This window comes from Cibotium barometz, chromosome 34, assembly GCF_041138505.1.
Source record: "Cibotium barometz isolate CiBa-2024 chromosome 34, ASM4113850v1, whole genome shotgun sequence".
Taxonomy (NCBI): Eukaryota; Viridiplantae; Streptophyta; class Polypodiopsida; order Cyatheales; family Cibotiaceae; genus Cibotium; species Cibotium barometz.
This window is the reverse complement of record NC_141079.1, coordinates 5,818,003-5,833,716: the sequence shown is the minus strand read 5'-3', so window position 1 is coordinate 5,833,716 and position 15,714 is coordinate 5,818,003. Positions and strand designations below refer to the sequence as shown.

The 15,714-nt window shown below is 50.3% G+C and overlaps 1 protein-coding gene across 2 annotated transcripts in view; it reads left to right on the top strand.

Annotated features, from left to right (window-relative positions):
• The window catches only part of LOC147618650 (putative mitochondrial adenine nucleotide transporter BTL3), a 61,506-nt gene extending 47,842 nt beyond the window's left edge, over positions 1 to 13,664 (top strand). For both annotated transcript variants that reach the window (XM_086773683.1, XM_086773682.1), the window contains one exon: positions 13,224 to 13,664. In XM_086773683.1, coding sequence (XP_086629809.1) covers positions 13,224 to 13,292 — 69 coding nt within the window. In that variant the 3' untranslated portion in view covers positions 13,293 to 13,664. The remainder of the gene's footprint in view (positions 1 to 13,223) is intronic.
• Positions 13,665 to 15,714: the final 2,050 nt, after the last annotated feature.

The following is a 15,714-nucleotide window of genomic DNA, read 5'->3' as shown; positions in this document are numbered from 1 at the left end:
CTCTGCAAAACCTGTCCATGGCTAAGGCGAAGCGGCGGAGGTTCTCCTCACCTCCCTGAAGATAGACAGCAGTGTCATCCGCAAACTCCGAGTCTAGGAGCTCCTCCGAGGTGCGGATGGGAAGCTGGAGGCCCCGCAAACCTGTATCCTGTGCCGTCAAAAAAGTGCTCATGGCCTCCGCCACAAAAAGAAAAAGAAAGGGCGCCAAGGGGCACCCCTGCCGCACCGAGCGCGAGAGCTGGAACCTCTCTCCGCGCACGCCCTGTATCAGCACCTGGCTATGAGCCGATGTGTAGAGTGCAGAGACCCCACGGATCCACTGAGGGGGGAAGCCCATCCTCTCCATAGTGCCTTCCAAGAAGGCCCAGTCCACCCGATCATATGCCTTCTCGAAGTCGAGGAGGAGCACTGCCAGATCCTCTTGTCGAAATCTAGCCAGAGCCGTAGCCTCCCAGAAAGAGAAAATGTTATCCAGAATGCTCCTATCCTGGAGGAAGCCTGTCTGCGTGGAGTGGATGATGTCCGGAAGGTGAGGCTGAAGCCGCCTTAGCTAGGACCTTGTAGGCCATGCCTAGCAAGGTGATCGGTCTCCACTGTCTAATCTCCAGTCTGTCTCCTCCCTCTTTGGGGATCAAGTGGATCAACCCCTCTGCCATGCTGTCCGGCATGACTCCTGACTCCATAATCTCCTGGAATGCCAATCTGAAGCCCCTATGTAAGAGGCCCCAGTACCTCTGGAAGAAAGCCACCGAAAGACCGTCCTCTCCTGGGCATTTGCCCCGAGGTAATGCCTGAAGAGCCTCCTCCAGTTCCGTATCCAAGAAGGGGGAGAGAAGGGAGTGCTGCAAATGGGCCGGCACAACCGGTCTCGTGAAGCTCCAGACTGCCTCCCGAGCCTCTCTCACCCTGTCATCTGCTGGCTCAGCAGAGAGAAGATCCTTGTAAAAATCTGTGGCTATAGCCCGAACCCTGGGGGATCCACCACAACCTGGCCATCAGCCTGCCGAAGACGCCTGAGACCCTCTCGTCTGAAGCGAGGCCCTGTCGCCTCAAAGAAATCTCGAGTCACTCTGTCTCCAGCCTGTGTCCAAAAAGAAGCCCGAGCATGGAATCGGAACTCCACCCTCCTCTCCTCGATGGATCTGATCTCAGTGCGAGCTGACTCCATCTGCTCTGAGATCCAAGGGCTCGTAGGATCCCTCTCCTGGAGTCGCTGGAGGGACGCTAGACTCCTCCGTAGGCTCCTCTCCTGCTCTCTGAAGGCCTCCAGCCGGTCCAAGGCAGCCTGTCTGAGCATCTGGCTGATCTCCTGCAAGCCACTGGCAAGATCGCTGGCTGCCGATCCTCTCCTGAACTGTAGCTCCTGCCAGACCTGCTCAACTCTGATCGCAATCTCGGGCTCCTCTATGAGACAATCTGGAATCCGGACGCTCTGGCCCTGCTCTCCTCTCGTGGGGTCCTCGATCTGGAGAAGCACTGGAAAGTGGTCTGAAAACGAGGAGCGTGCGAGTATGCCCACTGTGCCACCTCTATCACAGGCACACTCATCAATGTAAAACCTGTCGATGCGGGAAAGGTTAACTCTTGTGGCCCGTCTATCCGAGCGCGAGAAAGAAAGACTCCCCTGCAACCTGCCAAACTCCGGGAGAGTCCACGGATCCTGGCCTCTCACCTGTAGCACTAGTTCCTCCCAGGCAGCGAGCTCCGGCCCATGAATGGTCTCCTGGCTGCCCCCCATCCTATCCTCTGCATCCTCCAGCATGTTGCAATCCCCTCCGAGGCACCAGTGGTCTGCCAAGGGGAGGGACTGCCTAATGGTGCTCCAGAACTCGGCTCTCCCGGTCGCCCCATTAGGGGCGTAGAAGTTGAGGAAGCCAATGCGGTCTTCCCCAACCCGAAGGATGATCCACTGCGCACGACCCTGGACCAGAATGCCAGAGTCCACAACCTCGGATAGAAGTTGCTCGCTGACTGAGATGCATACTCCACCCTGGTTCCCCTGGGAGCCATATGCCGGTGACCAAAAAGTGTGACTCCTGCCTGGCAAGATCTTCCCGCAGGTGCGGGTACGCCCGGCAGAAAGGTGGTGCTCCTGGATGAAAAGGATATCTATGGGTCCTCCAACGAGAGCCCTCTGGATCTCTTGGCGAAGTCTGCCCCGACCAATGTAGCAGTGATGTCCACCGAGACCCTGGATGTTCCATGAGAGGATCCTCATGGATGAGCTATGGCAAGTGAAGCAGCCTCCACTGGCTCACCCCTCTCAGCCGGCCCGGATGATCTGCCCTCCACTCTGTGAGTCTTGGGCGCCGGCTTGGAGGGAGAATAATCACTGTCTGTCCGGGTGCGGAGTCTCTCCAAAAAGAGGGTGACCTGTCTCTGTGTCCAGCCCCACTCCGCCTTCGCCCTGTCCAGGGCATAGGCGTGAGACCAATCCTCTGCATATATGTATCTAAAGGTAGGCTGCACCCTCGGGGCGGCATGGAGGAGAATCAGAAGCACCGCCTCAACTGAGGTGTGGACCGGATCCGCCCGCCAGTCTCCTATACCAAACAAGCTCATGCGGGCTGAGTGTAATCGGGTCTGCAATAGGTCCGTGAGCCCCAGGTCACTGAAGTGGTGAGAAAACTCCAGTATCTGATCACGCAAAACTTCCTCTACAGAGTTGCTATCCCATGCTGTGTCTGGGGCAACACTGAGAGGAAAGGAGAAAGCCACCATGCTGCTCACCACTGAGGGAGAACGAGAGGGATGGCACACCACGCAAACTCGCAAGGGCGCGACCAGTGTCTCGAATGGGCCAGCGTCCAGCTGGAGGCACTTGAAAAAACCGTAATCCACTGGTAGCCCCATCACTCGCGGGGGCCCCCCAGGGGAGGAGAGAACTTTGTGGCGGGCGAAGCAAGGATCGCCATCTCCACCGGCCCGGAGTGGCGGTGGAACAGCCGCTGGACTGAGCTCTGGCCTACCCAACTGCGCTGCCCCGGGGCAGTGGGTGGTCTGGCGAAGTAACCTGGAGAGGCCGAGGGAGGGATGGGGGCTCGCGGCGAGGAGGGGGGAGAGCGAGGAGAGGATGGAGAGGCATCTGCCAGAGGATAGGTGTCAGGGGGGGCCGCCGGGGGAGGCGGGAGGGGGGGGCTGGGGGGGGGGAGGGGAGGGTGGAAGGAGTGCTCTCCGGGTGAGGGGAAGGGGAGCCGGGGGTCGAAGAGTGCGGCCCAGGATCCTCAGGAATCTGCTCCAAGGAGGGGGCGGGGCCCCCCGCGGGGGGAGGCGGGAGCGGGGTCTCCACGTGGGAGGCTCCACCAGCGGCCTCAACGGGCACTGAGTCTGAATCCTCGTCCATCGGGGTGGGACCTGCTGGCCGCCTATCCCTGACAGGAGCATAAGTGCGGGTAGGTGCCTGTACGCCAACCGGGGTCGCCTGTCCGCCAGCCTGTGCTGCCTGCTGGCGTCTGCGACGGACCCTGCGGGCCGAGCGTTTCTGCCGGCGAACCTCCTGCCACCCGCCAGCCTCCTGGGACTGCGCGGCATCCTCCGCCGGGGCCTGCTCGTCAGATGATGGCGCCTGCTGTGGCGAGCCAGGGATGTCCGGTCTCTGAGGTGGATGGCCACCCCTCGGGTCTCCTGCAGGGGGTCCAGAGGCGGCATAGCGTGAAGGATGAGCCCCCTTGCGGGGACAAGCGCGTGCGAGATGGCCCATCTCCCGACATGCGTAGCACTGGCCGGGGAGGCCCGAATACTCCACGCGCTGTATCATATGTCCTCCAGAAAGACAAGGGAGAAGGATCGTCTTCGGGAGGGACTCCGGTGACGGAACCACAACCCGAATGGCCGGGAGTCCTGCTGCCCGAGCAATCACTGAAGCCGCTGTATGAGGCGTCTCCACCACCTGCCCGAACGCCTTGCCAATGGATGACAAGAGGGGCAAGTACTCCCTACGGAGTCCAGGAAAGCAGATAGTGACGGGGAAACCTGTCACGCCTGCTAGCGGGTCAGAAGCGGGGTCGAAACCATGAGTCCATCGCGCCAGGAACGCCCGGGATGAGCGGAGGGCAATGGGGCTCCGAGCTAGCACCATCTGAGCTGCCTGTGGGGACTCGAAATCCACCTGGTAGTAGCCACGTCCCAAAAAATCTACGCTGACGATCTTGGCGGGCACGCCAACAAGGCTGCCTTGCAGAAGGTCGCGAAGCTCTCTCCGCATCGGACAGCTACCCACTATCTTGCAGACCAAGGAGGAGGCCTCAAGAGCGGAAACTGTGGAAACAAACAACTGAAGATCTTCAGCTGTGAACTCCAGACGGAGACCGGAATCGGCAGGGTTAGTCGGAGCGGCTTCCATGGAGTCCTCCAGAGGGAAAAGGCCAGAAACCGGGGTCACCAACGGGAGGGACACAGCCCTGCGAGGAAAAAAGAGAGGCGGAGGGCTACAGGATAGCGGGGGCGGGGCGGGGGGGGGGGGGGGGGGGGGGGGGGGGGAGCTGAGGCGGGGAGGAGTTAGCGGTGGGCGGAGGGGCGAGACGATAGGGAGGAGAGAGAAGGCGGAGGGGGGAGAGGTGGCGGGGGAGAGAGGAGAGGCGGGGTAGAAGGAGGCGAAGGGGATAGAGAGGCGGAGGAAAAGATGACGGGGGGAAGGAAGCAAGTGGCGGGGGGAGTGGCGGGGAAGGCAGCGTGGAAGGTGGCGAGGGAAGAGAAGGCGGGGGGAAAGAAGGCGGAAACGAGGAGGGAGGCAGGGGAGCGAAGGCGGGGGAGGACGCTAGGCAGAAGGCGGGGGAGAGATGGCGAAGAGGGGCGCAATGAAGGAGGCGGGGGAGAGGACGGCGGAGAAAGCGGTGGACTGGCGGGGGGGAGAGGGGGGCGCGATGGCGAGAAGCAGCGGGGGGGGGGGGGGGGGGGGGGGGGGGGGGGGGGGGGGGAGAAGCGGAGCTCGCAGGCGAGGTCAACGTCGTCTCTGTAACACTCCCCCTCAAGTGATGAACCCCTGCCCAATACATGTGATTCATTCGGTCTATACTCCTAGTCATGTGCTGGAGTAGTCTACCTCAGCTGCCTGTCTCCTAGGCTCATCAGCTAGTTTTGGCCACCTCAGCTGCTCCGCCTCAGCTTTGAGACCGCCGCCACTTCGCCTGCTCGTCCAGCGCTGAGCCCCGTCCGTCGGTGCAGCAGCCTCCTCTGCCTAATCTTCCGGCGACTCAGCCTCCCAACAGAACCAAGCAAGGCATAACAGCCCCTGTTTGGCCATACTTTGGAGAGTCTTCTTAGCAAGGCACAACCAGTTCACTAGGAGAAAGGAGAAAGGGGCATTACCATCCAGCCAAATTCAGTTCAGCATCCTATCAAGAGGTAAACAGATTTGGGCTTTTTTTTTTTTTCAGAAAGGGACTTCTATTAAGTATGAAAAAGACATACAACAATCATAGCTATAAGCCAGAAAAGAATAAAATCACCCCAATATGTAAGGTGATTTCAACCACTGAGGAGCATCATGATGCCATGAAAGACCCGTGGGACTAGAGGAAAAGAAGATGCCATGGTCCCACTCTCGCATAAATATTACACGCTTTGCCTGCGTAGAACGAGAGGACCCTTGAATATGAGCCCAAGTAGCCATAAGAGTATGGATGATATCACCCCATATAGTACTAATGCACTGAGACCCAAAAATCTGGACACCCTCAATAGCCTCCGTGCATCTAGCCCTCCAGATTTGCCATGCTATAATACTGACAACAATCTCCCAATTGGTGTCAATCCTCTGTCTGGGGTGTGTCTAATCAGAGTGAGGGACATCTTTCAAGAAACCATGCTGTGCAATACCTCTACGAATGAAAATAGCAAAATTTGTATCACTGCCCTCATAAAAAAGCTGCGGATTGGAGAGCCAAGCAACTGCCTCCCAAGTCACATGCATGGCTCGGCCACTCAATTTGCCCATAAGTTGGGCTACAAAATCCCAAATCTGCTGTGTAGTGGTGCATCCCCATAAACAATGTTGTACAGCCTCAGAGTCTGCCGCACACCTAGGGCAGGAAGGTGCTACACTGAAAACCGATCTCCATTGATTGGTGAGACCACCATGTAAAAGAAATGAGAGATTTGGCTCCTTCTGTACGAGTGCCAAAGTCTATGCCAATATCTGCGCTGTATCACTGGAGAAATATCATAGCTCTCCCAATGAGGCTTGAGAGTAGGGGTCCTATGCATCTGTCGAGTGAGGAGAAGCCTAGCATTCCGGACGGTGAAACTGAAAAAAGGAAGGCTTTTCAAAGGATCGAAGGCATCAATCCACTCCCACTCTCCTGGATCCCACTGAAGATATCTGATGGGACTGCCACCATATAACCACAAACACCAAGAGCCATGAGTCACTATTTGAGGAGAAGGGTCAATGAACCAATGCTTTCCCGAACGACCAACAATCCTGACTTGACTAAGCCTAGTATCTGGGATGATCTCCTCCATACTACATCTCCTCAATCTCCCTCTAGGAGATGTAGCTTGCATACATTAGTTTTGGGAAAAAAACAAGGTCTTTTGTGCTATGAATTTTGGGGATTCTTGTTTCCAAGGGGTGAAAATCTGTGAAGTGGAAGCATCCTTGGGCACTCCAGTACAAGTGCACTCTAGGCATTCCTGTTCTTGTGCATGTTTCTGGGGCCTAGTTCTTGTTCACTCAAGTATACATGAGGGCAACATGTTTGTTAACTATGCTCTTATGTCCTCTATCATTCATGGTCCTTCTGATCCCACTTCTGTGGACAAGGCTCTTTCACATGGGCCTTGGCGTCATGCTATGCAGGCAGAGCTGGATACTATTGAACGGAATGACACTTGGATTTTGGTGTGCATCAAGGGTTCTCTTCTAGGGGGGCTTTCTTGTTTTGAGTGCGTTTGCAGTGAGAAATCCAGCATTGTGCGGAGAGATGGCACTGAGGATCTAATAATTTTTGGTATATGGCCACTAAGGATAGACTTCACGGCTCTAATTATTCACTATGGAGCTTTATGATGAAAACTTTGTTGATAGCCAGGGGATTATGGGAAATTGTGATTGGGGATAGACCCCATCCTCCCTCGGCAGTAGTATCGACAACAAGTGGGGCTAGAATAGTTGCTCAGGTGGTTGGTGGAATTCTAGAGGGTCCTCCTCCTCCAGTGAAGAACATTGTAGGTGGATTCTTGAGATGCCCAGGCGATGTCCATGATCTCTCTCTCAGTCAAGAGGTCCATCATGCCTCACATTTGATCTTGGAGCACTGCAAGGGTTGCATGGGTGGTCCTCGAGACCATGTTCTAGTTCCGCAATAAAGCATGAGTCATGTACCTGATGTGAGAGCTAGACAACTTGACCATGAATGAGAGTGATTCCATCATAGATCACTTGAGCAAGGTAACAAACCTAAAAGAACAACTGTTGAATATAGATGAGGTAGTTGATAACATAAAATTTGTCACCACCATTCTTAAATTCTTACGTGATTTCTATCAAAGTTTTCATACTTCTTTGAATCTCTCTATGAGGGGAGGAGGCAATCCTATATCCTTCGAGGAGCTGGTTGGATTACTTCTCCATGAGGAGCAGACAAGGAAGAATAGATCTAGGGGTGATTGTTGGGTGTTGGACTCATACACTCACACACACAAATCTGCACATTAGGGTTAGGTGCAGGGTAGAGAAGCTCACACACAGAAATGAGAGAGACACGCGTCGATGTGAGGCGACGGCTCTCCGAAGGTGAGGGGATGCAGACAAACGCAAACCTGCAGATGAGTGGTTTGCAGGAGAAACGCAGAGAGGGCTGCTGTCCCGGGTAGATGGTGTGCTGCCGTCACGAAGTAGGTGGTGAAGAGCAGAGAGGGCTGCTATCCCGATGTCGTTAAGTGATGATGAGCAGAGAGGGCTGCTGTCCTGATGTAGATGAGATTTGCTGCAGGTATCAAGGGCTGAGCATTGCAGATATCACAGATCAGGGAGTGTTGCTGCTGTAGAGGGTAGAGTGGACAACACACAGATATGGACAGAAACGTAGGTGGCTGCTGTGAGCACGGGATGGAGCCAATGGATGCTGCAGATGATAAACGATGCTTTTGCTGTTGCAGAGGTAGCACCGGCAATGGAGAGGTTGATGATATGATGTCTTGTGTTGAATATGAAACGATGCATATATATATATATATGGGGTTGGGCTGCTGCTTGGCCCAGAGCAGGGGCTGTCGGCCAGCAGCACAAGACCAAAACCCCAAATAAAATCAAATAAAAACCCCTTTTAGGGCTGGGAAAAATACCATTTTCACACACCTACGCCGCAGCCTTGCCTCCTTACAATGCCTTAAAGAGCAAAAATTAGACAATGCCCATGTGGGCGCACAAATGGAGGCTCTGCCCACACCATTTTGGAGACCATAGTGACGAAGAGAGTGAAGTACTGATACCACGCATGAGTGTCCTATTGGACATAGGCTGGGGACAAGGTGCAAAGGGACATCTTTGTCTCCATGGGTCCACACCACTGCAGGGATGGCTTGTACTGCCTTCACAGGTGAGATGCGGTGGTGTCATCAGACCCCCTTGGGTCTCCGCCATCCATAGTAACAGGAAACGGCCGTTTCCTAGCCTGGAAACGTGGAAACGCCGTTTCCTGAGAGTCGCCGTTTCTGTTTCCGTTTCTCCGTTTCCTTATCTCCAATAAAAAATCACCCATTGATTTGTCTCATCTAGTGCTTGCTTAGTGATTTTCTACAAATTTTGCTCACTGTTCATTTCAAATTATGTACTCCTCAAACTTTTCCTAGTTATTGATTTTCTCATTATTTTTATATTATGTAGCATACATCCACTGTTTCCTAGTTTTGAGCCGTTGTTGTTTCCTAGAGGCCGGCCGTTGCCATTGCCATTTTTGTTTCATGCAACTATGGCGCCATCATCACTTACGTTTACTCCCAGCTTCTCTTGGCTAACCCACCCTCAGCTCTTCAGGATTGGGCCCGACAGAGGTTTGGCAGCAAGAGCCATTGTGGCTCCCAACCTACAGAGATCTTTGGACTTGCCTTTCTTCGAGGGAAAGCTGGAGTGGGCTCTTCAAGCTCTTCCTTGCCGAAAATGGCTAGGGGACGATGGGCTTCTGGTCTTCCTCCTCCAGCAGCACTGAGATCGCATGAAGGTTGGTCCACAAGTGGCCTTCAACGAGGTTACGTGGAGAAGTGTGCTTCCAGAGAGGCTTATCAAGGGCCTCTTGGATCCCCAAGGAGGGAGCCGACAGACTTGAGGTGTGATACTGGTGCCCCATCACCCTCCGCTTACAAAATCCTCACCAAAGTGATCAGTCTTCAGCTGGAGCCTTACCTCCCCAATCTTATTGATGGCACCTAGAGAGGTTTTATATAGGATAGGAGCATCTTGGATAACATCTTCACTCTTGAGTGGCAACTGCCTTGGCGCAGATGTGACAAGAGGATCTGGTGTTTCTCCTTAGGAAGCCTATGATTGAGCTGGCTGGGCTTTCTTGGAGGGCACCATGCTGTGGATGGGATTCTCGGTCCTCTACTCGTCTGCATATAGCCAAGCCCTCATTTAGGGAGAATGAGGGGATCACTTTCGTATATCCCACTTGGTTTACCAGGGCTGCCCCCTGGCTTCCTTCCTCTTCCTCTTTGTTGCAGGGGCCATGAGCGGTTTCTTATGTGCGCAAGATATAGGTCCTCAGGGCCTTACACTGCCCATCTGCATCCTGGAGGAGCTTTTGGATGCAGAGTTAGCTGCAGTCTACTCCGGTTCGGAAGGGAATCTTCAGTTTTTGCTGAGCCATAGAGTGTTTTGCCTTGCATCTGGCACCTAGATCAACTGGCACAAGTTGCATGGTTTTTGGGTGGGACTCCTTCCCTCTCCGACTTGGTTTGATATCACACCCACATGAGCCATACTGACTTGGAGATGCATTCTCCACCTGTATTTTCACATGTACTCACATGCTTACCATAGTGCACACCATGCTGATGCTGATGATGAGATACACATACAGCTAGTCTATCTTTTTGTAAGGCTTTGTTAGTCTTTTTCCATGGCCCAGTAACACATGGAACTCTTGTGCCACCTTTGGTTCTTAGACACATTGTGTCTCTTGGAGATGTTTAATATAACTTTCTTTCTTTCTTGTTTGTGCATCGGCCAGGTCCAGCAATTTATCTGCAACTTCTTATGGTCCAACAACGATGACAGCGCTGCCAGGGCCAAGGTGGCTTGGAGAGTGATTGTCCACCCCCTCCACAAAGGGGGGCTGGGCATCATTGATCTAACAACTCTGCATAGCCCTTATAGGCAAGCTGATTGTATGCGGCCTCCAGCGTGGGGAGAGCCATGGAAGGATTTCTTTTCTTACTTTCCGGCATCTTTGTCTGCACCCCCACCCTTGGTGGCCATGGCCACTTGGCACCTGATGGATCTTTTTGGCAGCCCGGACCTGCAAACTTAGTACCTCTTTTGAGGATATGTTTATGGCCCCCCTTTCCATGCCTGGGAGGCCCTCTTGCAATGAGGAGCATCACCACCACCCTTGATGTCTTATTTGTCTTCCCTCAGGCCACTTCCTCTTGGCCCATTCTCACATCTCATGGGGCCATTTTAACTCTGGCCCAGCCCAGGCAGTGGGATTCCTGGCTGTGCTTTCGTGGGCTATACCCCCCCCCCCCCCCAAAAAAAAAAAACCCCACGTTTCCCGGTCCCGCTCTTGGGTGGTTTTGCAAGAGAGGTTCCACGACCACATGTGGCACCTCGATCCCTCCTCACTGGAGGGTTGCAAACAACCTGGCATGGTGACTATGGCTCTGGGAGAACAGCCTCCTGGCCGGGCTTTAGTGGGATCCAGGTGTGGCTGCCTGGCACATCTGGTGGGCCACAGTTGGCTCCAGAGACTATCCCCTTCATTTGGACAGACATCATCATACACACCCTTCGAGGGAGATGGGATTGCCTCACAGATGATCCGGATTGAATGCAGCAGTGGCCCGTAGCTTTCTTGCACACCTGGAGTTCAGGCCCTTTCTTCACTGGCAGAGTTGGGGGGGGGGCGTGGGGGATCTGGGAGTACAGGCCTCAGTGTGGCTTCTTTCACGAATCACCCCCTCCACCATTGAAGCCTCCCTCGGAGAGTGGCCAGCCAGAGAGGGATATCTCCGTCTTAATGTTTTTTTAATTTATAGACCTTACACAAGAATTCTTTGTATCGGATCAGCCATTTTGGAGGGTGTAGTCATGCACTATGCAGATGTTTTCTTTGACTAATGATCTTTTCTTGGAAAAAAAGAAAAGATGTGTGGATGGTGCTGACGGACTCTTTAGGAGTGGCTGTCTCAATGGTCTCACAGCAGCATGCCTTCCTAACCTGCAAGGTTGTGAGGTCCAACAGGATTTCTTAAGCGGAGTGCAGGGCATGTGGTGTCTTCCTTTTAGAGAAGTGCTGCGAACATCTCCATTGCCCAGGCAATGGTTATTCTCATGAGATAAGGTGAGGCATCAGGGGGTCCTGCGTGAAAAGATGTGGGATCCTTTGTGGTACCTGCTGTTGGGAAGTCCAAAAGGCAGTGACATTGGGATCTCCATGCTGCATCTCAGCACAGACAACTGGACTGTCTGCCCATCATGGCTGGCCATGTATTGCAAGAAGAAAAGAGACCTTGCAGAGAAGAAACTGCTCCAAAGGCATCCCTAGAACTATGCTTGTGCTCACTGCTAACCATTGGTGCTGAGTGCAGGGAATGTGGCCTTACTGTTGAAGCTGGATTGAACGCAAGGAACACTGGTTAGGTGAACAAGGGGTATGCAGGTGGGGTGGTGGTGGTGGGAGGGTCTTGGTAGTTAAATCCCATTAATCACACTTTCAAATTCAAAGTTTCTTGTAGTCGCGATATTGGATGATTGAACTCAGGACCTCCCCTGTCCAAGTTGTAAACTCACACCGTGGGCTTACACGCCCATTGGCAAGGTGGATCTGCAATTACCATCAAGGATTTGTTGGTTAGGTGTGACTATGGATGCCGATCACAATATGCTGCAGTGGGGACCTGAGGTTCCCTTCGCTTCCATGGTTGATTGTGGGAGATAGAAAGGTGCAATCATGTCTTATTGAGAAGACCAAGGGAGCAAGGTTATTTGGAGGCCGAAGATCCATAGAGCTATGTCCCAGCGAAAGAAGACCTTGATCCACCGTTGGGGGAAGAATTGAAGTTGACCACTCAGGTGAGATGGTTAAGGCAATGGTGAGGATGTGGTCTCTGCTGCTTATACTCATTTGGCTCCCAAGTAATCTTCTCAACTTCTGGTAGATATCTGTCCTTGGACTCCGTTTGTACTTTTATATTCCTTTTTTTTCAAACTCTCAATCCAGAGAGAAATCATCTAGAATTTTTTTTCTTGTATATTTTGGCATCCAAGGTTTGCAGGAAGCGGGGATTGAACCCAAGACCTCACCCGGTGGAATCAATCTCTCTAAATGCTGCAACAAATTTTGAGTAAGCCATCTTTGGGTACATCTCCAAAGGAGCTACCTACTGGTACTTTGGATAGTTGGTTATGGAGAAATGTGCATCCCACTGGCTACATTTTCTGGCTACTAATCTTCAAAGAATACTTGTGGATTAAGAGCAGGATTCTAATATGACCTTTGATTGTATCGGTTGCACATACATATGCTTGCATGCAACTCCCACAACATGCACGGGCTGTAGGGTCATGCATGCACATATACATGCACTCCATAGTCACATGGAACGCAACATGGGAACGGGAACGGGAAAGGCCAGGAACTGCCATTCTTTGTGACTATATAGCCACATGGAACAGGAACTGGAACGGAAAGAAGCTACCATTCCCGGCGTTTCTGAATCCGAAAATGACCGTTCCCTGTGATTGTGATGCACTGTTCCTTCTTAATTATGTCCATCACATGATGCACAGTCCTTAATTAAGAGAAAACTGGCAGCCGGCTCTTGCTCATGGACTGCAGGCCGATATTAAGGTGGTATTAATGTCTAAGTGTGTGAAACAAAGCTGCACCAGTGTCACAGTGTCAAGGGTTGGTTGGCTGTCTGCCAATGGCTCTCTCTTACTGTTCAGGGTGAGAACACCTCCCTTGGTGTCTCACAGATGATTATTTGTTCTTTTCTTCTGAATTATGGGAACTGGGAAGAAGTAGAATCAACCTCTTAACTTGTAAATTTGTATTGTGCAGGTCTTACCTTCTGCTTCTATCAGCTATTTCGTCTACGAGTGCATGAAAATAGTGCTCAAAGTGTCGTGAGGGTGGATAACAGCTCTCCTCAGCCCACCATTCCAAAAACAAAACCACACATTTTTTTTTGGAGAATTTTCCAATTTGTTCACGTGATAATCGTTTTCGTCCCGAGTATAAACTGAAGTTGGGGTGGTCATGCGCTTCACAACACAGCTCAACTCTGTTTGGATTGGTGCTATAATTTGGCACCCGAGTATTCACATACAGGTCTTACAGCTCATACACCCAATACGGATTTTTACAGGTGCCACAGGACAAATGATTGAAATTAGACTAATTACACAAAAATCATTCAGTTCTTGCAAGCTTTCATGCCTGAATATATATTGATGTTTAACTTATGTTACCTTTGATTATCATTCCCAACTTCATCTTTCATTTATTGTGTGGCCATATTCATATTCAGTCCTTTTAGCTCCCCTTTCACAAGGGGAAAAACTTTTTCAAATTGCTTGCTTTCTCCTCTATGTAGGAGCCAAATCTTCCAGCAATTTGGTGGTATGATCGAGTACCTTCCAGGAAAGACCAACCCCATGGTGCTATATAAGGCTTGCTGCTTTGTGGGCTACCTTTTAAGTGGTTTATCGATCTACTTCTAATCTTGCTCCTTAGTTGCCTGCTCCACTAGTCAAGACACTGCTATGCATATAAATATAAGGGGTCATAACTATGCTATGAATATACATATGTTTCTCTCCTACAAATATGAAATGTACATGTAAACATGAGAGGTCATAATTATGCTATGAATCCAAATATGTTTTTCTCCTACAAATATGAACTCTTGGATGGAGCTCAACCATTTGTATTGACGTGTGTGTTTTCTGTGATTTTATCTTCATCTTCATTTTGATTGAAAAGCAAAAAATTTAGGCAATTAATTATAATTATAATTATGGTAACTCATTCTCGAATAATAAACCAGTACTACAAATAGCTAATTGGGCTCATCATCCTTGATGCTTAAGAACTTTTTCCATTCAATAGATGCTTTGTATGAACTCGTGTTGCAGATACTGTTTTAGTCACCTCAACTTACAAATATTCATGCATGTGCTTATTGTTTTAATAAATGGGTTGTGGGTTCTTGATGAAGTGTTGTGTGTGTGTGTGTGTGTGTGTGTGTGTGTGAGAGAGAGAGAGAGAGAGAGAGAGAGAGAGATCCCACAATGTTAGTAGCCGTTGGATATCTCTTATTATTTCATCTTGATATCAAATACCAAGGTGAATCGACGAGATGAAATGGACTCAAATCATCATTCAATTGCACTAAATTGCTCAGATGCACGAGTCTCCTATACTCTTCCAGCCAATGCATGTGAAATTTGAAAAACGAGCAATGAAATGCATATTCAACAATAGCATTGGGGCTTAGTGAGATTCATTCAATACATTGCAAATAAATACCTCACTTAAGACAAAAGAATGTTTGGGGAATTTGAGAAAAAACACTTCACTGAATTAGTCCAAAAATTGAATTACTTACAAAGCATAAGCATATGTAGGGCATACTAGCAAAAAAAACAAACAAAGCATCATCATGACATATTAGCAATATAAAGAAGTAATTTTGTATAGTAATTGGTAACTCTAGGAGCTCCTACAGATGATGTTGATGTCAAGCTCTAGGAATAAGTACTTGTTATCATGCTTGGAGTCAAGTGGAGAAATTATGTGCATGTCTATGATATTTGAAGCTTAAGAAGTTTAAGAGCTTGGACGAAGTCATTATGATTATGTGAATGAACTGGGTCGGTGGATCTCACATGACATGTCCTTAGTTCTCCTTATTTAGTATCCAATATGTCTCTTTGTTGCAAGCTCCTCTTTAATTCTTCTTTCTTCCTTCTTTTTTCTCTCCTTAAGATGGGCTAATTTCTCCCTTCATTGTAAGCTTCTTCTTTCCTCTTCCAATTTATCTCTTCTTCCTTTCAAATTTCACAATTTTTTGTCAATTTTTCTCTAGTTTCATCTAGTTGCTATCCAAGTTCTTTTGATTTTGCAAGCTCCTTGTTTTCTTCCATATAATTTCCTTCTTGATTTGTTCTTTTTTCTCTTAAATAATTCTAGTTTCTCTTTTCTACCTTCGAATTTCCTTGTTGTTTTCTTGATTTTTGTCATAAAGGCAATACAATTTTTGTCGTCTATATTCTAATAACTAAATGAATTCCCTCTTGATTGTGAGATTTTTCTCACTAATGTGGCAAGATATTAAAAACTTTGATCAGCTCAATTGGGAGTAAGCCACTTGTGAGCATGTCGATGTTGCTAAACTCGGCTTGTACGTGTAGGGATCAAAGACTAACAGTGCCTATCCGAGGTTAATTGGATTAAGAGTCCACCTTCTTACTCACCAACAAGATATGGAATGGGTTCAAGGATTGCTAGGTAGCTTGTTGCCTATCATCTAGGAGTACCTCCTATGAGG